Here is a 21,432-nt window from a genome sequence, read left to right on the forward strand (position 1 = left end):
TTTCACTGGGGCGGGGGGGGGGAGACCGGCACCCTCTGTATTAACTACAGCAGCTCTACTCAATTCGACCCACCATGAATTTAAAAATCATCTCCCTTAATGTCAACGGCCTCAACTCCCCCACGAAGAGGGCCATGGCCATACAATTTCTAAATAGACGTAACCCAGATATTGTAATGCTTCAAGAAACCCATTTAAAACCACCACATCCATCAATTTCTTCCAGAAAATACCCCCATACCTTCTACTCTTCAATGTCCGCTAAACGTAGAGGTACTGCTATCCTCATCCACCGAGATCTCCCAATTGATATCGAAAAGGTCATATCAGACGATAAAGGTAGATTCATAATCTTATCGGGTAAACTCAACCAATCACCTATTCTCCTTGCCTCTGTCTATGCCCCCAACACGCAACAGAGCTCCCTCTATTCCATCTTTTTCTCTAAGCTAGCGCAATTTCCTCCATGCCTCACAATTATTGGAGGAGATTTTAATGCCACCCTACAGCCCTCCATAGATAGATCCCACTCTAACCAAACACTTCCCAATCATGCCAAACTTTCTAAACGCCTCCTCACTCACTTAATAAGACACAACCTCTACGACACCTGGAGAGTCCTTTATCCTTCATCGCCCGGCTTCACCCATTTCTCCCCCCCACACAATCTACATACCCGAATTGATTACATATTTGCAGACACTACGTCCGCTCAAAATTTGATAGACGCGCAAACGATCCCAATTACCTGGTCAGACCACCTGGCCATTGAGCTAAACATCCGTGCCTCGCTACAACCCCCTGCAAGACATTGGCGTATTAATGACTCCCTTCTTCTAAAGCCGGATATCCTGCTAGACCTAACCTCGTTCATTTCAGAATTTTACTCCCTAAATAACACCCCTGACATCTCCCCGTCCATTCTATGGGAGGCCCACAAAGCCACAATTAGAGGCAAATTAATCAGTTTATCTAGTGCACAAAATGTAGCCAAGCGTAAAAAAATTCAAGATCTTGAGGCTTCTCTCACTTCTCTCACACAAGAACATCAGCAGCACCCGAATCAACAAACATACTTGAGAATCATAACACTTAAAGGCCAATTAAACCAACTCCTGTCGTCTAGGGCAGCCCAAGCCTTATTATGGGCAAAGCAGAGATTTTATGAAAAATCTAACAAAGCTGACTCATTATTAGCTAACCAACTTAGGTCCAAACGAACTAAAAACAGAATTATGTCCTTAAAATGTATGGATGGATCCATTACCTATAACTCCGATACAATGGCGGCCCAATTCCGCGCTTTCTACGAGAAGCTGTACAATCTGGACCCCCCTGACTCCTCTTCGTCCTCCAGCCTAGAGGATTTGGACGAGTACCTGACCTCATGCCGGCTCCCCAAACTCACCACGTCTCAGGTAGAGACATTAAACACACCCATCACCACCGACGAGATCCTTGAAGCTATCAAATCTCTACGACGCTCGGCCGCTCCCGGCCCCGACGGTTTCACCAACCTTTATTACAAAAAACTGGCCCATCCTCTCGCCCCTATGCTTACCGCCTTATTTAACTCCCTACTGCAGGGACATCCGATCGACGCAGCCACCACCAGGGCTAACATAATAGTTATCCCCAAACCCGATAAAGACCCGACTGACATGGGCAACTATCGCCCTATATCTTTACTTAATGCAGATCTAAAACTATATGCCAAAGTTTTAGCTAACCGCTTAGCCCCATTGCTACCTGCACTGGTCCATCCAGACCAAGTAGGCTTCATCCCCAACCGTCAAGCCTCAGATAACACCAGACGCCTAATTGATCTTATTCACGTCGCTAAAGAAAAAACAACGGGGGCCCTGGTGGTGGCTCTCGATGCGGAAAAGGCCTTCGATAGGGTGGCTTGGCCTTTCATCCGAGGCACCCTGTCTCACATGGGTTTCGGAGGTCCATTCCTAGAGGGCATATTAGCCCTCTACAATAACCCCTCGGCCTCTGTTCTAGTAAATGGACTTAAATCAGCTCAATTTAACATCAAAAATGGCACACGCCAAGGGTGTCCACTATCACCTCTCCTATTTGCGCTAATCATGGAGCCACTCGCCTCCCGGATCCGTAACAACCCAAACATCCACGGTATAAATATAGGTCCTGCACATCACAAGATAGCTCTCTATGCCGACGATGTCATACTAACTCTGACCAACCCTCTGACCTCGCTGCCCTCCATTTTTCACGAAACCAAAACATATAACATTTTCTCCAATTACAAATTAAATACTTCTAAATCAGAAGCCCTAGCTATTAACATTGCTCCTGCCGACCTTTCCACCATCCAAGCAAAATTCCCTCTCCATTGGCAGCCTGATAAAATCAAATATCTTGGGATTTATCTGTCCAGTTCATACAAGGACCTCTACTCGATTAACTTCCCAAGATTATTTACTTCTATTAGATCAGATCTGTCTGCCTGGAAATCGCAATTTATCTCATGGATTGGTCGGATGGCGGCGATTAAAATGATGATTCTACCCCGTTTACTCTACCTCTGGCAAACCCTCCCCGTGCATATCCCAGTCAAGACACTTAAACACCTCCAAAGGGATATCAGCGCTTTCGTTTGGGCGGGGAAAAAACCTAGAGTTAAACTGCGCCTCCTACAAAAACCATGCGGGACAGGTGGCCTAGGCCTCCCAGATATCCTCAAATACTATAGGGCGGTGCACATAGCCTCCTCAATTCTATGGCACGCTCCTCCCTCTCATAGAGTTTGGACACACATTGAAACCTCCTTCATCGCTCATTTCTCACTATCCTCCCTCCTATGGATACCTCCTACCTCCCGCCCCACCCCTACCACCCTCATGCCTTCTACTCGCCACACACTAAGGGTCTGGGATCTTTCTACCAAACTCTACAAATTACGCTCTCATCACCCATCGTTAACCCCACTTTGGAACAACCCGGCCTTCCCCCCAGGGACGTCTATTAGTGCGTTCAAATACTGGACGAAACATAACATCCTTTTCCCCGCGGATATTGCCCCTACACTGCTCTTTCCTGATTTTGAATCCCTCCGGTCTAAATTCTCGTTCCCACACTCTATTTTTTATCAATATTTACAGCTACGCCACTTCTATAATTCTCTCCCCCGGGCGCAGTCATCCTTGAAAAAAACGCCCCTCGAATCCCTGTGCAGACAAACTCAAAACACAAAAAAACTCATTTCAACTATCTATCAAATACTCGTATCCGTCAACCAACCCCAAAAGGAAAAACACGAATCTGACTGGGAGGCCGACCTGGGAGAAGAGCTCAACTTAAACACGTGGTCCAATATCAGAATGGCGATCGCAAAAAGTTCTATTTCAACTCGTATTAAAGAAAATGCATATAAGATCTACTATCGGTGGTATATGGTGCCAACCAAATTACACTCTATATACCCGGCCTCCTCTTCCCAATGCTGGAGATCATGTGGCCAAGAAGGCTCTTTCATTCATATTTGGTGGAGTTGCCCAATCATTCAATCCTTCTGGGTGGAGGCCCATGAGCTAATTAGTTTGATTCTGAATATACAAATGCCCTCCTCTCCCTCATTCTCCCTTTTACTACGACCAATCCCACGTTCCCAACTTGCGACTCAAAAATTGATTAACCACATTCTCAATACAACCAAGTGTTTGATAGCTAAAAATTGGAAAAGTCCTACACCCCCGTCCAAAACCGCCTTAATTAATGCCATTTGGTCCACTTACAAGGTGGAGAAGATTTCCGCATTCCTACATGACTCTATGCCTTCTTTTATCAAAACCTGGTCTCCATGGACAACCCACTTCCAAACTGAGGCTCCGTTGACATTTGTATAATATTCTGACTTATCTTCCCTAGATGCCTTGCTTGAGATTGCCGGCTCCTCCCCCCCCTCCCCTCCCCCTCCCCTGTTCCTCTCCACCGAGAGTTGATCGCTTTCTTTCTCTTCTCGCTCCCAGCTCCCCCTCACTACTTCTATATCTATTCCCCCTTTTCCCTCCTCCTGCTTCCTCTCCCATCTCATTTTCCATCTTAGCTTATTCCCTTTCCCCTTCCTCCCCTGTATATCCTTTTGGTTCTCAGACACGACAAGGTCTATCTCGCTTATTAGAGATTTGTATTTCCTCTGACCTCTGTCAAATAACAAACCGCACTCTGAGTCATTCAGTCAACATTTCTGTTTTAAGGGTTTGTACTGTTTTTGGATTTTTTGAAAATGTACCTTGAAAAACTTAATAAAAATTTTTCTCAAAAAAAAAAAAAGAACAAAAGAAAAGGAGCGTATTATTAGTCAAATCGATCATGATCTACCTGACATTACGATTGTGTTTACTGATGAGGATGGGTTCGCTACTGCATGATTTAGCGCATTTTCCATACTTCATATATTTCCAGATTGCGCAATTGATGTAAAAGAAATCTCCATCTGTTCCTTCCCTCTAGTCAGTTGTCTACAGCTGAAGGGTTTTCTGCTGTGATTCTTCTGTTATGGTGGGGCAATACTGGGTTTGTATTCCCCCACAGCATTCTAACATTGATAAATGCCTACCGTGCCATGTTGAGAGTGTCATGGTGTTCTACTGCTGCAGTATCACAATTGGTGTAGGGATTTCTACCTTCAGAGAGAGAGTGTTTTTTGCTAGCGCACTAAATGCAGGAATGTTTTGTAGTAGAACTCCTTTTAGGCTTGGACACCACATGCCAGAGCAGCTAGACCCTGCATAAACGTTTTCATCACTTTACTGGTTTATTGTGCACTGTCCATGATCAATCATGTATGTTCTCACCTACATTTTGTATACAGTACAGTATGTATGTTTTTCTTGAAAAACATTAATCTGACATGTTAATCAATCTAACATGTTAATCAAACAATGCTGCAGAGATCATTAAAAACTAGCTATTATGTGGTCTTTTCTTTGTCACAGTTGTCACCAGATCTGAGCAGCGAGACCGCTGTCATCTTGGGACAGGGGAATGTAGCACTAGACATTGCAAGAATCCTGTTATCCCCCCTTGATCTACTAAAGGTAAGTGATCAAACTTTAGCTCCCTGCTTTTACCACCTACTCTGTTGCCGATTGGATATATTTTTGCTGTTACAGAAGACTGATATCACGCAGTCTGCTCTTGAAGCCCTTTCTAAAAGTCGTGTTAAGAGGGTCTGGCTCATTGGACGTCGTGGGCCTCTGCAGGTGGCATTTACAATAAAGGTACATGTCCAAGATGTTCATTAATGTGCAATTTTGGTTTTACATGCCATGTTTTTTGTTACAAGTTCTCAAACAAGTCCATAGAGAAGGGTACTGGTTATGTTGAGATTTGGGATGTTATCCCCTGTGCTGAGCCTATTTTGGCACTTTTGGGACTGTTATATTCAAACCACAATATTGATAAATAATTTTAGGCAATACCCACGAAATGGTTACATGTTTCAATCCAGAGACTTGTCATAAAATGCCATTAACCTGTTAATGCAAATGAAGTCTGGCCTCCTGACAGTCTGGATCCCGACTTACAGAGGCTATTCTCCCTCATGGGGGTCAACGACCCCCATAGAGGGAGAATAGAATTTGTGGCCCAAATTGCATTCACCCCCCCGGGAGTCCTAGCAGACGGGGTTCCAACGTCTGTCAAATCACACCCAATAAAATCTACCCAATGTGGCCAAAACAAGGAAGCAAGATTGTTTTTTTATTTTAATGGCAACAAAGTGAATTTGAAAAAATGTGTGCATTTATTTATTATGCAAAATGGTTTTCCTCAATTATAGGAATTGCGAGAGATGATTAACCTGCCAGGGACTCGTCCACTATATTGTTCTTCAGATTTCCAAGGCCTGGGGGACGTTGTAAAAGGTAAGGAGAGCCGTTAGCTGACTACTTTTCATTCTTTCTATGGGCAGTATTCAATGAAAATATTCTCCGTGCACGGCGAGCATTTTTTTTTGCTCGCCGTGCACTCTCCGTGTTCCGGAGGGCTCGCTGCCACTCCTGCTCCCCCTATTCAACGTGTTAAAGACTCGCCGCCACTCGCGGCGAGTCTTAACCCCTGCAGCGGACAAGCGTCCGCGGCAGGGAGCTGTCAGGGAGCCGGGGGACGTAGCAGCAAAGAGAGATTAAAGTCTCTCTTGGCTGCTGCAGGGGATATGGGGAGGGGAGCAGGGCTCCCCTGGACCCAGGCAGCACAGGCTGCCCCCCCCTATAGCCAGTGGGGGACCCAGTATTCACTGTACCCGAACGTGCATCGGGTGCAGTGAATATATGAATATCTAATGAGCGGCTCGAGCGCTCCGGCCCCCTGCTGGCTGCACTGTGTAAAAAAAAAAAAAAAAAAAAATGTACAAAAATATTTTTTTTAAAATTAAATATATATTCATGTGCTATAGGCACATGAATAAAAATAACATGGCCCTTCACAGAAAAAAAAACCTGATTTTTTTACACCAAAATTAAAAAAAACACCCTTTTAGTTTAAAAGTTCACATTCCTGCTCTCCATCAAAAGATGGAGAATTTCTACACGGAGAGAGACGGCGAGAATCACTTAGAAAGACGGAGAATATTTCACATTGAATAGGGTGGCTCGCCTTTGGAGAAAAAAAACCTCTCTCCACCGCGTGAAAAGCACAAACTCTCCAGAAATCACAGCGAATTTTTCTCATTGAATACTGCCCTATATCTTTATCTATACTAGATAGAAAACATGGTGTTATTATATTACTATTTTTTGCCTTAATCTGGGTATTGTTGCTTGTATTGTTTTGATTTGTATTTGAGCTCCTTTTCAGTGATGTTGGTTTCTGTGCTTGAGTGTGATTCCATTCCTGTAATCCTAATAAAGGGTTTCTTAAGGTGGACTCCTATCTCATCAAAGTGGTTATGTTGTCTGTGATGCATCACCCATGAAACTGCAGTTTCATCATTGTTTTATCCTAGTTTGTCATATCTTTGTTTCCAAGTAACTTTATTGATTTGTGCACTTGCTCGTTTGGTGGACCAACTTTGCCACAATTCTTCTTAGACCTCCCTAGACCCAGAAAACGACTAACCGAACTACTGATAAAGTCTGCATTGGAGAAGCCAGAAAAGAAAGATGTTGCTCCTCTAACTCAGAATAATCGAGAATGGGGACTGCGCTTTTTCCGTAGCCCTGTTGCCGTGCTCTCTAATGAAGATGGAAACCGAGCGTCCGGAGTCAGACTGTCTGTCACACATCTTGAGGTGTGAAATTAGGAAAATGCAGTGTACAATATTGTTTTCATGCACGATATTCTAGATTTAATTTTCTGTTGTTCAGGGAACTGGAGACTCTGCAGTTGCAGTCCCAACAGGGCAAGAAGAGGTGTTAAGCTGTGGACTTATTCTCACTAGCATTGGTTATAAAAGTACACCTATCTCCCCAGTTGTGCCTTTTCTCCCAACTAAAGGTATTATTCCAAACAATATGGGCAGAGTGCAAGGGACTCCAGGTTAGTGTTCTTCTCAACAATTACAGTATATGTTTGAACAGTGACAGCCATCTTGCCATCACTTTACATTACATTTCTTGGCAGGACTTTACTGCAGCGGCTGGGTAAAGAGAGGTCCCACTGGTGTCATCACAACAACAATGACTGATAGTTTTGACACTGCTCAGTCCTTGTTGGAGGACATAAAATCAGGTGCTCTTAATCATTCAGAGTCTTGTCCAGGTGCCTCAGCGATCAGAGATCTTCTTCTTCTAAGAGGTACAAGGCTTTATAAGTAATATCTACTCTACTTTTGTGTTTATATGTGCCATTTATTCCTGTTTTTATTTGTTCATTCTGTGTATCTCAAACATGTTGCTAATTTCATCCTTCTTTCACATTTCACCATATTTCTTGTATACCACCTTTTTTAAGCATCCCCTCTCCCAACAGGGATTCAAACCGTGTCCTTCTCTGACTGGGAAAAGATTGATGCAGTGGAGATTGCACGAGGCGTGGAGGTGGGAAAACCTCGAGAAAAGATTTTAGATTCTGAAGAAATGCTGCAATTAATTTGTCGGTGACTTGAACACATGCACTTTACAAAACAGCCAACAGGGGGCAGCATTTACATTTCCTTCCTTTTGGGATTTGTAAATACAGGAAGTATTGGACTTATTGCTTAAATACCTCAAACAAACTTTTTATTTTTGTTTCCTTTGTAAATATTTTTAAAGAAAATAAATCTATATTTAAACCTTTTATTATAATCAGCATTTTGTTTAAAGTATACCATGAACTGTGTAACTAGAAATAAAAATCATAGAAAAGCTAATATATTTATTAACATTTACATACACACAGTAATAAAAAGCTGGGTTATTAAAAAGTCTGCTTACAATCTTGAAACTATTCTCTTTAATTGTGCTCAGATGTTTTTAAAATACCCCTGATGGAAAAGTACAAAGGTTGATGTTAAAGTCCCCGCAGTCTCTTAATTTTTTCCTATTGAAATGTGAACTGGCCTCTCTTCAATCAATCAGCTAGACTGCTTTCCACCTTCTCTTTGGTAGCTAAACACATAATGCACACAGACCTTGTATTGCTGAGGTTCCCTTATCAGTCTATCGGTGTGGTAACTCTCTCCAGGAACAGGATGGCCTCTTGTCTTCAGCGGGTCCACTGTCTCAGGACACACACCATCCTCACACATAAACCCTCCATTAATTGCTCATTGACTTGTCCCTTATCACCCTGCTCGGCTGTAGTTGGGTATGCTCACCCTTCTTTTTTTGAGGCAGTTCCAAAATTTTGGGTTGAAATAGGTTGTAACCACCACACTGTATAGCAAGACAACTGCGCAACTTCACTAAATACCGGAAATAAACACATTATTAGTCAGCAGCTAGTTTGTCTGTCAAGTCAACAGGTGCAGTTGATCCCTTAAGTCGTGGCTAATGAATAGCTTAATACAGTGGTTCCCAAACTGTGTGCCGTGGCACCCTGGGGTGCCTCGGAACACCTGCAGGGGTGCCCTGGCTTGGTGGCCTGGGACCAATTCAGAATTAATTATGGTCAATGTAATAGGCAAAACCAGTGCTGGTGGCTTCCAATCATAAAATATATGGACAAACAGAAGCAAATTCTGTCACACACCACAAAACTGACCCTAAAGATGACATATTAACACAATTTACTTAACTTAATAATTTTTTTCTAAATTACTCCATAATATTTTTTTGGCCTAGGGGTGCCACAACAACATTTCTGATACTATAGGGAGCCGTGATTCAAAAAAGTTTGGGAACCACTGGCTTAATATATATATATATATATATATATATATTTTTTTTTTTTTTTATTATTAGTAGTATATTTGCTGTATGCCTTAAATGACAAACTGAATATGAGATGTGATATATCAAAGATTAACTGTGTCATTGATTCCGGACTATCAGTAGGACTAATAATGCTTTAGGTACTGAAAGGGCAGTGATCGTGTCTGAGTGATGGCAACCAATCCTTTTAGTAAGTCTTTTAAAACATCACTTTCCTTAATGGATGCATTGTATAATAATAGACCATGAAATTTTATGGGGCACAGCAGTATAATAAGATGTAGAACCATGTATTAACTCAATCGAATGACATTCTGGGCTAATGTCATGTAGAGCAGTGTAATGATATACAGAGGCAGCTAATTAACATGCAAAGACCTGTGTACCACTCCAGTCAAGGGAGATGTTCATTGCAGTTAATGGGTTAAGGACAGGACGACCAAGAAAAAAGTAGGTCATTCACCACCCTACAGTTTATATCCAGGAAAGTTTTGTTAGTTGACACAGGCTTATAATGTAAGACTTATATAATGACACAGGCTTATTGCAGTAAGACTAGGATCTGACGCTAGTTAGCCATCTCCTGTCATCCATGCTACCATTTCCATTGCATCCAAAATCTGTTTCTTTGGGGGGTATTCAATGTCTGTCGACCTGTTTCAAAAGTATTTTTTTTTTCTATTCTCGTTCTGCTCGCCTTTTTTTCCCTCCTCGACCTTGCGAGGTCACGGCTATTCAGTGTGCCAATCAAGCGAGTCACCGCCCGTCGAGATTAGCCCATTGGTGCGAGCTGTCCACAAGACAGCTGGAAGGTCCCCCTTTTGCTCCGGCGTTAGTACGCCGGAGCTTCCCTGCAGCCGCTCAGCATCTCATCCTTCAGCCGCGGCGCCTGTCACATTCTGCAGTGACGTCGGCGGCAGGCTGGGGGATGTTCGCGGCTCGGGAGGACTCGGGTTACTGAACTGTCCCGAGTCCCCCCGAGCCGGCCGAACATCCCCGAGCCTGCCGCCGACGTCACTACAGGTCAGATGATTGGCGGCCGGCGGTGGGGAAGCTCCGGCGTACGATCGCCGTGTATGCCGGAGCAGAGGGACCGGGGGGGGCAACAAGAGGGGTGGGGAGGGGATGACCGAGGGGGGGACACCCCTAAGGTAGTGCGCCAGTGGTGCTCCGATGGAGACACCACTGGCGCGCACCTACAGTACATAGTGGTATGCCCGGAGATTTTCCGGGACAGCCAGCTGTGGCAGCGCAGCTGAGCCCGGAAAATCTCCGGGCATACCACTTAAGTGTTAAACACCACTACGTGCTACGTGCTATTAGTTATGTCCATGACTTCTCCTAAATCATTAAGCACACTGCCAGATAGGAGCACGGACCCTATTTTAAAAAAACCAGGCACAGAACAACACATCACGCCAATCAATGTAGGCGAGGGTACACATTGTATCTAATGCACGAGACACGGCAAGCAGGGAAAAAATATCCAAACATTGAATAGCATTGATCTTAAAATCGAGCAAACAGACAGAGCAGTCTGCTCGACTAGGGGAGACATCAAATCTCGACAGGGGAGCAAAACGTAAAATAAAAAAAACCACAACTGTCGAGATATAGACAACATTGAATATGCGAGCTCATTAAAAAAAAAAAAAACAGACGAGGAGTACTTCAAGCTCGACAAACATCACATCTCGACAGACATTGAATACCCCCCTTTATCATTAAGGACTTTCATTTAGTTGCATCTGGAACAGACCAATGTGTATAATATCATTTATCTGTCCAGAGTAAAATAAAACAGACAATGGTGACACACAGAATTTTGACATTACCGTATATACTCGAGTATAAGTCGACCCGAATATAAGCCGAGGCACCTAATTTTACAACAAAAAAACTGGGAAAACGTATTGACACAAGTGAGACCCTCACTCGAGTATAAGCCGAGGTGGGCTTTTGCAGCATAAAAAATGTTCTGAAAAAGTAGGCTTATACTCGAGTATATATAGTAAACTGTTATTGTTTGACCATTTTAAGGTTCATGCTTCTTCTATCAACTGTGAAGAACATTAAAGCAAGTGTAATGGAAATAAAACAGTGTATGTACTGTACAGAGAACAGTGAACTAGAATACTCTAGTGTTTATATTATTTTAAGAAGTGTTCATACCCTCCGCGCTAAGACCTTGCAGCTCCCCTTTATATTGTATTTGTGCTGCTGCTGCTGCTGGAAAATTGTCTAAGGATATATCCCAATAACCTAGTACAATACATAAAAAAAGAGTGAATGGAAATTCCTGCGTATCTGTAGTATGGAGTAAGGATACTGACATTATGGGATAAAATAATTCATTTATTTCAGATTCTAATTACAATAAGGGTGAACATCTCTATGGATAAAAGTGACACTCAAGACGTGGACAACCTAAAAACCTACAACAAAAACTTTTAAACAATCCCTTATATTACTTAGTGTCAATGGGGAGAGGCCATCCTTGGCTTATGCTCATCCATAGAAGGAGCACAATTTTAAGGTGACAACATGTGCCAAATTGATAGTCGAAAAAGTTTTTCTGGGGTTCCTGTTGGCAGTGTGCGTTGGTGGGATAGTGGATCTGCCGGCACCTGTGGTGGAACGCACAGTCCTTCCCCTGGAAGTGGTGGGGTGTCAACACCATTATTCCATACTGTACAGATGCATAGGAATTTCCATTCTCTTTCTGTGTACATGAATATTGTTATAGTTAGGGCATCTGAAATCCATAAATCCTGTTACAAGATTATTCAGTGTTCTCTTTCAATACACTGGCCACTTTCCCCACAGCTAATGAGCAGAAGAGAGGCCATCAACACCAAGAAGTACTAACCCAGAACCATTTTATCTACAACACATATTTTGCACAGGCTCCTTCATATTCACATCCATTTAATAAGGTCAAATAGTATCCTAGAGGGCATTATCTATTACATTTTAAGGGCATACATAGTGATGACCTGTGACGGGGATACCGGCATTCGGAATACTGATGCCAACATCCCAAAGGAAGGAATCCCGACAAGTACTTTCCCTCCCCACTATCCCTCCTTTCCTGCCACTAACCCCCCCTCCCTGCTAGTGCCTAACCACCATACCCCTCCGCCTAAACCTAATCCCCCTTTTCCACAGCATAACCTTAACCTCCCCCTTATAAGTGCCTAATCCTCCCTCCCCGTGGCCTAACCCATAGTCCCACATAGTGCCTGAAACTAACCACCCACATACCTGGCCTAACCTGCCCACATACTTATGTTTGGCATCCCGGCAGTTGGGATTCTAGCTCCAGCATCATCATTGATTTTGGGATTCTAGTGCTGTTCTACTGCCGGTAGTTAGGATGCCGGAATCTGTATTGTGAATGCTGGCATTTCGACTTCCGAGATGCTGAACGCATCCCATTGTGAGGACACCTGATTTGTTTGTGGCTTTTAGAGATATTACCTTTATAAAAATGAGCACTGTAGAGTCATTCCTGAATAGTATTGAAACTGATGCTTAAATTGAGTTTATTTATTTACAGTTTCTTATATAGCGCAGCAGATTCTGTTGCGCTTTACAATTGTAGACAGTGATAAAACAAACTGGGTAACAACAGACAGACTTGGAAGTAGGAGAGCCCTGCTGCAAGCTTACAATCTATAGGGATGTGTTTTATAGGAATTTAAAACATAAAAAGTCACAATACAACAAAAATACGCTGTCCTGAAGATTAACCTGTATATATAATGTAGAGAGAATTACAGGCAACAAAGCGAGTCCCTGTTTAAAATGGAAATAAACATAATTATATTTTCATAATATTAATGAGTGAAACGGTCCCCTGCCTTTCCCTTAGTGTCTGACTATCTGTGGTGAATCAGATGAGAAAACACAAATTGCTCTCACTGCATGTTGCTGAGATCTGCGGTAGCTCTGTAAATTTCTGTCCCACACAGGCACTCTGGATCATTTATAAAAATCGCATTAGTGTACACCGTTCACACCGGACCACAGCAACCAGTTGACAATTCACGTTTATCTGCATTGTTGAATAATGAAGCCAATGGTCTGCTTTTGTTGCATTGGTACACGGTATCACTCACTTTGTCATCAGTTCATTTCACTGGTGATGCCGATATTAGAAATCTGATTTAAATTGGTATAAAATGAATTACTTTAAGATATATGAATAGATTGAGCATTAAAATAAGTAATTCGATATTTTTTTTAGATTCAGTTCAAAAAAACAAATTGTAGAAACAAGTATAAATGTCCTTGAGGAGCCTAAAACAGTGTCAGACAATGAATCATGATCTCTATAATGAAAAAAAGTAGGCTAAAGCCCAAATGTAATTGGCTCTGATTTGCTAGTCCCTGGGGCAATTCCGGAGAGATTGCCATTTGTTTTAACATCTAGATTTAAGGCATCTATCGGGCTACTGCTTACCGTACCCGTAATACTTCCCAAATTTTGGTTAGTTATTGATTTACTTCCTGTTGTAAAAAAGAAAAATTTGACTGGCGTGATTTACAATCCAAAAATATTTGTTATATGTACTGTGCTCTGGCCAAACCTTGTGTACAGTATGACTGCTTCCGCTGTGTTGGACCCTTGAAAAACACATTGCCATCTGAATGTTGCACAACTGAGAAATGTGACTTTATTGCGTTAACAGCTGACTGTCCCGAGCACTGCACCCCTGCTAGGTCAATGTTGCACAATCATGGATGGACTGGGCCACTAAATAGGCCCTGGCATTTGTGCACCGGGCCAGCGTGAAGTCATGCGCTGCTCATCCAGGCTTGCAAGAGAGGGGGGAATAGCCACATCTGCTGCCCTCCCTCTCTCCTAGACCGGAGTAACGCACCAAAAGAGCCGCTGGACCTGCCGCAAGTCCAGCGGCTCTCTCTGTGTGCCGACCAGGAAGCTCCTTCCACCTTTTAGAGACAATTTGGCCCACCTGGCCATCAGACCCTCCGGCATTTGAGAAATGTGACTTTATTGCATTACCAGATGACTGTACTTAGCGCTGCATCCGTGGTAAGTTATATGTATATATGAAAATTGGGGTATTTTTGATTTTCATTGAATTTTCATGATTGTAACTTTAATTCTTCATTCAAATTATTTTTGAAAAAACTTCTGCTGTTGGTGAATGGGACATTTACCTAGTCATACATTTATTATAATTTATTATGAATAAATGTTTGACTAGGTAAAAATAACTTAGAACAACACTGCAGATTATGTCTACTGGTTGCAATAAAATATTATCTAGGTAATTTGGTGATGAAGAATTCTATATTATTACCATACTGTAAGTATAAGGCATCTGGGTACTTATGTAGTATCTGGGAGTCCGATTTAGAAATCGGATCGCATCGCATCGCATGCGACCAAATCGTATGCGATGCGATGGTCAAGATTTTTCCATAGGATTCAATGTTAAAATGGTCTGAGTCCATTTTAACATAGAATTCAATGGGAAAAAGGGGTCCTTTTCCTTTCCCCACTATCCAAGTGGGCATGGAGTTGGATATAAACCTGTGGCGAGGGGACACAGAATACTTTTTAAGAAATATGCGTCCCCTCGCGGGGCTCGCTTCGCTCGCCACGCTTCGGGCTCGGTGGCTCGCTGCGCTCGCCACACTATATAAAATCAACTCTATGCCCACTTGGATAGTGGGGAAATGAACATGACCTTCTTAACATTGAATCCTATGCAAAATCGCATCTCATCTGATTGTATGCCTTAAGGCAGGGGTGGGGAACCTCCGGCCCGCGGGCCGGATACGGCCCCCGCACCCAGTATGTCTGGCCCGCCCGCCCGTCCGTCTATATTACTGTGCCGCCCGCCTGCCTGTCTATATTACTGTGAAGTACAGCCACCCGCACTAATTTATCAGCCGCCCGCCCGCCTATATCAAATACCAGCCGCCCGCACGGATAATCTGGACAGCTGCTGCTGCTGCCGCCGGGGAGACGTGAGGAGGACGCGCCCGCCAATCACAGTGGCTGTGGAAGTGATGCGCCGGCAGTGATTGGCGGGCGTGATGCGGGCTGTAGGGAGGGGGACTCATGAGGTTTGGGATGCGCGGGCGGGAGCATCGGAGTTCAAAGTCTGTCAGAGACTGTACAGCGGCCGCAGCAGCAGCAGCCATCACGCTGTGCTGCCACAGCTAAATCAGTATAAACTTGAAAAGGTAAATACCGCTCCTCTCACCCTCCCTTCCCCAGTGACTGACAGATCCAGGGGTTGTCATTTACCCCTGGATTCACCCCCAAACAGGTTTATGTAATTATGTCTGATTATCATAATCAGACATAATCACATTAACCTGTTTGGGGGTGACCCCCCTCCCCCCTTCCTCCACACTGTCACTTTTTATGAATAAATGACAACACCTGGATCTGTAAGTCATCCATTTCACCCTCACAATGCTGGACATTAATTAGCCAGCCCTGGTGTCTCTGCCCACATGTATATGTCGCTGCCCTTGTGTATAATGCCCACAGGTATATGTCGCTGGCCATGTGTATAATGCCCACATTTATATGTCGCTGCCCGTGTGTATAATGCCCACATTTATATACCGCTGCCCGTGTGTATAATGCCCACATGTATATGTCGCTGCCCGTGTGTATAATGCCCACATTTATATACCGCTGCCCGTGTGTATAATGCCCACATGTATATGTCGCTGCCCGTGTGTATAATGCCCACATTTATATACTGCTGCCCGTGTGTATAATGCCCACATATATATGTCGCTGCCCGTGTGTATAATGCCCACATGTATATGTCGCTGCCCGTGTGTATAATGCCCACATTTATATACTGCTGCCCGTGTGTATAATGCCCACATGTATATGCTGCTGCCCGTGTGTATAATGCCCACATGTATATGCTGCTGCCCGTGTGTATAATGCCCACATGTATATGTCGCTGCCCATGTGTATAATGCCCACATTTATATGCTGCTGCCCGTGTGTATAATGCCCACATGTATATGCTGCTGCCCGTGTGTATAATGCCCACGTGTATATGCCGCTGCCCTGTGTATAATGCCCACGTGTATATGCCGCTGCCCTGTGTATAATGCCCACATGTATTTTTAAGTTGATAATTTTGATATGGCCCCCGACGGGTTTTCAAATTTTCCAAATGGCCCTCGGTAGAAAAAAGGTTCCCCACCCCTGCCTTAAGGTAAGGCATACAATCACAAAATCGGCAGCCCAGATACTACATAAGTACCGGCATCTGTTTTTTTGTAATAAATTGCCTACAGACATGTCCACATACATCTAGCTTCCTTGCACATTAAACAGCCCATGTAACTTAGCCGTGCCATCACATGACTCGACTCAGAGGGGGGGGGGGGGGGGGGTTGTGACTTTTTTTCTTTAACATGCATCTGCATATAATATAGGAAACAGTAATAACTGATGCAACAGCCATCATACACAGAATATAGGCATGTCTCTTATCGTTTTATTCAGCACGGTCTGCTTGTGTGCATTTATATGCATACGGGGAAATTTACTAAAATGTGTATTCTACTTCACATGTGATGTTGCTATGGGCAACCAATCAGAATCTAGTTCTTATTTAACACCTTCTAGAATATAGTAGACAGGATCTGATTGGTTGCCCATAGCAACATCACATGTGAAGTAGAATACACATCTTAGTAAATTTCCCACGTAGTGTTTTATAACAAAAAGAAAAGCCGCCCTCCCTTAGCAGAATTGAACCACAAGGACTGCCCCACTAACGCCATGCATTTCACATGCATGGCATATTGAGGCTAGATGTACAGTATGAGGACACATCTGTATGCATAGGTTTTAGATAAATATGGATTTTTGCTATCTTCTCACTATAGGCTGAGTGAGAGCATGAGTCTTTGGTAAATCCTAGATGGGTTGGTTTGTTAGCATCTGTATTTAAGCCATTTTGTTGCTAGCCATTACTGGGAGAATGTACATTTGAAGGTTAGTATTAATTATTGCATATGCATTGTTTTGTCTCATTATTTTAAAGAACATTATAGAGGTTGGGCTCCTCTCTACTAAAGGCCCCCATACACTATGCGATTTGGGAAATAGTCCCAAATCGCATATGGAGACATCCCCTCTGACCCGATGCGCGGCCCCGTGTGCATCGGAGTCGGGAGGTTGAACGTGCTGCACATAAGATTTGCTAACTCTATGTGCTGCCCAGAGACGTGCTTCCCCCGCAACGGGGGACCTACCATAGTCGGGCAGAGGAGGAAGCCGCTGCCGTCAGCGGGAGAAGGGGGCGGCATCGAGTACCAGGGAGCCGGGCAGGAGAAGACACGGCAGCGCGAGTGGCAGGAGCAGCAGAGCACATAAAAAAAAAAAAGGCCATACAAACGCATAGGAAGCCATTGTTTGGCTGAGACCTCTCTCAGCCAATCAATGGCTTCCTATACGTTTGTATGGGCTTTTTTTAAGTGCTCTGCTGCTCCCGCCACTCGCGCTGCCGCTGCAGCGTCTTCTCCTGCCCGGCACCCTGGTACTCTGCACCACCCCCCTGCTCCCTGCCCAGCGGCTTTTTGCCCGGCTCAATGCTGGTCACGGGCATATCCCTGCTGCTGTCCCCCACTCCCATTGTCCCTGCAGCTCCCCGGGAGTTGCATGTGATAAATCGCATGCAATTTATCACATGCACAACTTGGCACATGAAGTGCCATCGCATGTGATGCCTCCCGGGGAGCTGCCGGGACAATCAGGTCCGACTTGTCCGTATGACAAATCGGACTAATGTATGGGGGGCCTAAGTGTTCATCTTACAAAGTGCAGTTTAAATATGAGATGTAATTTCAACGTTACACTAATGTTAAACCAAAGCAAATCAGAAGTAGACCATTCTATTCTTAATTGGGAATACTGAAGAACTGGTTTAAAGCACAAATGTGAGTTCACTTACTCTTCACAACAAACACCTTGGGCCAAATGTTATCGGGTGTGAGGGTCAGAAAGCGAGAGATTTTGGGAGTGGTTTCCCATTTTTTTTAAAGCGGATATCATTTCCACTGCAAAACCAGGTTGATTTTGCCATGTAATTGATTGCCGCTTCAAAAAAATTGCAAAACTCTTCCAAAATCTCCCACTTTCTGATTCTCACACCCTATTACATGTGTCCCCTCCTGTCTGTATACCCTGGACACTCAACACTGAACTGTGTTTTAAATGCTGCAAGACCTTTCTACTTCACCTGCAATTACTTGTGTATATATACTTTTTTTTTTGCAAACAGCGGATCCAATGTAAATTTACCATTATACATTTGAAATCCTTGTCTTAATCACCATTTTTGTTCCTACCCTCATACCCTCTCATTTCTAACAGCATACCTTCCAACTTCTACAGTTGCAGAAGAGGGACGCACGCCCGACGGGGGGAGTGGTTTATGCAAATTAGGTTTCATATGCAAATGAGGCCCACGCCCCCTGTTTTACCCTCTGTGTCATTGAATAGACGCTATTCCCTTCAGGCTGGGGGACCCCCAACTGCCTCCCCCCACCGTGGGACACTGCCGGCCCCGGACAGGGGGCGGGACCGTCCCAAATAACGGTACTTGTGTATTTTGGCGGCGCCCGATTTCAGCATCGTTCGATGAACGTATCGCATGGCATGCCATGTACCCGATGGCATGCGAAGCGACGCGATTTTGACCCCCTATACGATGAAAAATCGTATAAGCACCCTAATGGGTGCTTACAATGTTAAATGCACCCCCACGCCACCCCCCCCCCACTATAAACGTGAACCCGAAGCGTGGCGAGCGCAGCGGTACGCGTCCTACGACCTTTTCATACCCCCACTATCCACGTCGGCGTGGAGTTGAGAATAGATTAGTGTGGCGACCCCGAAGCGTGGCGAGCGGACGTGGATACCTTCACAGGTAAACGCGTCCCTTCGCGGGCTTCACAGGTATCCGCGTCCCCTCGCGGGGCGCGCTGCGCTCGCCACGCTTCGGGCTCGGTGGCTCGCTGCGCTCGCCACACTAATCTATTCTCAGCTCCACGCCGACTGGGATAGTGGGGGTATGAAAAGGTCGTAGGACGCGTACCACTGCGCTCGCCACGCTTCGGGTTCACGTTTATAGTGGGGGGGTGGCGTGGGGGTGCATTTAACATTGTAAGCACCCCTTAGGGTGCTTAAAATTATATAAGCACCCATTAGGGTGCTTATACAATGTTTAATTGCATCGCATCGTATGGCATTGTATGCCATGTACAATGGCATACAATTTGAAAATTGTATGCCATCGTACACTAACCAACGAAATCGCGTCGCATCGCATACCATCGCATGCGTAATGGTATGCGATGCGATGGGCGCCGCCAAAATACACAAGTACCCAAATAACTGACACTCTCCTGCAAAAAATGGGACAGTTGGGAGGTATGCTAACAGTATACTTTAAAATTAAATTTCTGCAATTATAATCTTTTATTTTGCTTAAAACTAAGTATTCATACCATATTGCTGGGCGAAATCAAAAGAAAACTGCTAAAAATTGAGTGATTACTCACAAGCCATTCGCAAGTTGATTGGACAGGAAGTCCCATTTGGGGGTGTCACCTGGCTGTTTTTGGGAGTGCCAGAAAAAAATAACCGGTGTTCCTAAGTGTTTTCAGGGAGGATCTCTGACATCAGCTTCGCCCTCAATCTGCTTGTTGCTATCTCAGAGTTGTGGAAGGGTCAGGGTTATGCACATATTGCACAGACTGGCAAAATCATTCGATGGTGAGTGAGTTGCATATTGATTTACAGCTTGCTGCCAACCAGCAAGACTTTTGCAAGCCATCCACAGACTTGCACAGAACAGGATTTCACTGTGGGTGGTAGCTATGTAAATGCAGCGTTCCGCAAAATTGTCTATTAGCGATCAGGTCTGAATCAGGCCTTAAATTATTGCTGTTGAACATACACATTTACCAACACAATACTTTACTTTGTATTTTTTTCTGCTCTGACTCTGTTACAGTCCCCATCACTCTTGAGTCCTTAATTTATCTACCGAATGCTTTTTTGCCCTGTTCCCACATCTATCCTTCCCACCCCCTATTCTCCTAAATCTGCATCTCTTGTCCACTCCTCTGCTTCCTCTCCTGTTACCCCACTTTCATTTACCTCTCTCTCACCATGGGCGTATTACTCCAATGCACAGCCCTGCTCCCTCTTCTCCTTGTCATCTCATCTCCGTCTGCATGACACTGTAGTCCTTTTCACATCTCTCCCCCTCTCCTGAGCAATCAGGAATGCCAGATCTGTGTGTAACAAACTGGTCTCCACCCACTTCATATCCATGATCTTTTCATTTCCCCATTTGACGCAATATCTTTTGCTGATCTCTCCACTGGGGGCCTCACATTCTATTACACCCCCCGCTCGGTCATTGTAGTGGTGGCGGTGTTGGGGTCCTTCTGTCTTCCAGGTACTCCTACCAACTCTGACTTGTTCACCTTTTGAGTAGCTTTCATATACTGACATCCTGGCATGCCCTACAAATCCTCGACAACTTTGCTTGAGGCCTAATTCAGACCTAATCGCTGCTGTGCGAATGTTCAGCAAACAGATGCCATCCCGCTATTGTGAAATCCCACATTGTGACTTAATGTGCATGCTGTGCAAATGTATGTGTATTATACGTCTAGCGAAGAAATCACAGCCGAGCGAAAATGTCCAAATCTCGTCACATGCCGCTCAACATTGGTTGAGGTTTTTTTTTTTCACTGATCACCATTCATTGCAAGTGATCTGGAATTACTCTGTGGCTCTGATTAATACAGGCATATCTGGCCAGGAGCTGACATCACACACCCTCCCTAAAATGCTTGGACACGCCTGCCTTTTTCCTGACACTCCTAGCATTTCACAAAACATCCGTTTAGCACCCCCAGACGCCTACTTCCAGTCAATCACCATTTCAATGGTTAGCGAAAGGAAAAAAGTAGTAATATTCCTTTGCTGGCAGATGTCATGTACGTGCATTGCGGCCCATACGCATACACTGTTCATCAATAATTGGCTGCTTTGCAAATTTGCACAGCAGCA

At 44.2% G+C, this 21,432-nt stretch overlaps 1 protein-coding gene across 3 annotated transcripts in view; it reads left to right on the forward strand.

The window, feature by feature from the left end:
• Positions 1 to 8,247, forward strand: part of FDXR (ferredoxin reductase) — a 34,795-nt gene extending 26,548 nt beyond the window's left edge. For 2 of the 3 annotated variants that reach the window (XM_083148057.1, XM_083148056.1), the window contains exons 6-11: positions 4,965 to 5,249; positions 5,810 to 5,894; positions 7,059 to 7,258; positions 7,335 to 7,506; positions 7,591 to 7,764; positions 7,939 to 8,247. In XM_083148057.1, coding sequence (XP_083004183.1) covers positions 4,965 to 5,249; positions 5,810 to 5,894; positions 7,059 to 7,258; positions 7,335 to 7,506; positions 7,591 to 7,764; positions 7,939 to 8,069 — 1,047 coding nt within the window. In that variant the 3' untranslated portion in view covers positions 8,070 to 8,247. The remainder of the gene's footprint in view (positions 1 to 4,964; positions 5,250 to 5,809; positions 5,895 to 7,058; positions 7,259 to 7,334; positions 7,507 to 7,590; positions 7,765 to 7,938) is intronic. The other variant, XM_083148058.1, reaches the window with a different exon arrangement.
• The last annotated feature ends 13,185 nt before the right edge of the window (positions 8,248 to 21,432 follow it).

This window comes from Crinia signifera, chromosome 6 (assembly GCF_055691185.1).
Source record: "Crinia signifera chromosome 6, ASM5569118v1, whole genome shotgun sequence".
NCBI classification, from domain to species: Eukaryota; Metazoa; Chordata; class Amphibia; order Anura; family Myobatrachidae; genus Crinia; species Crinia signifera.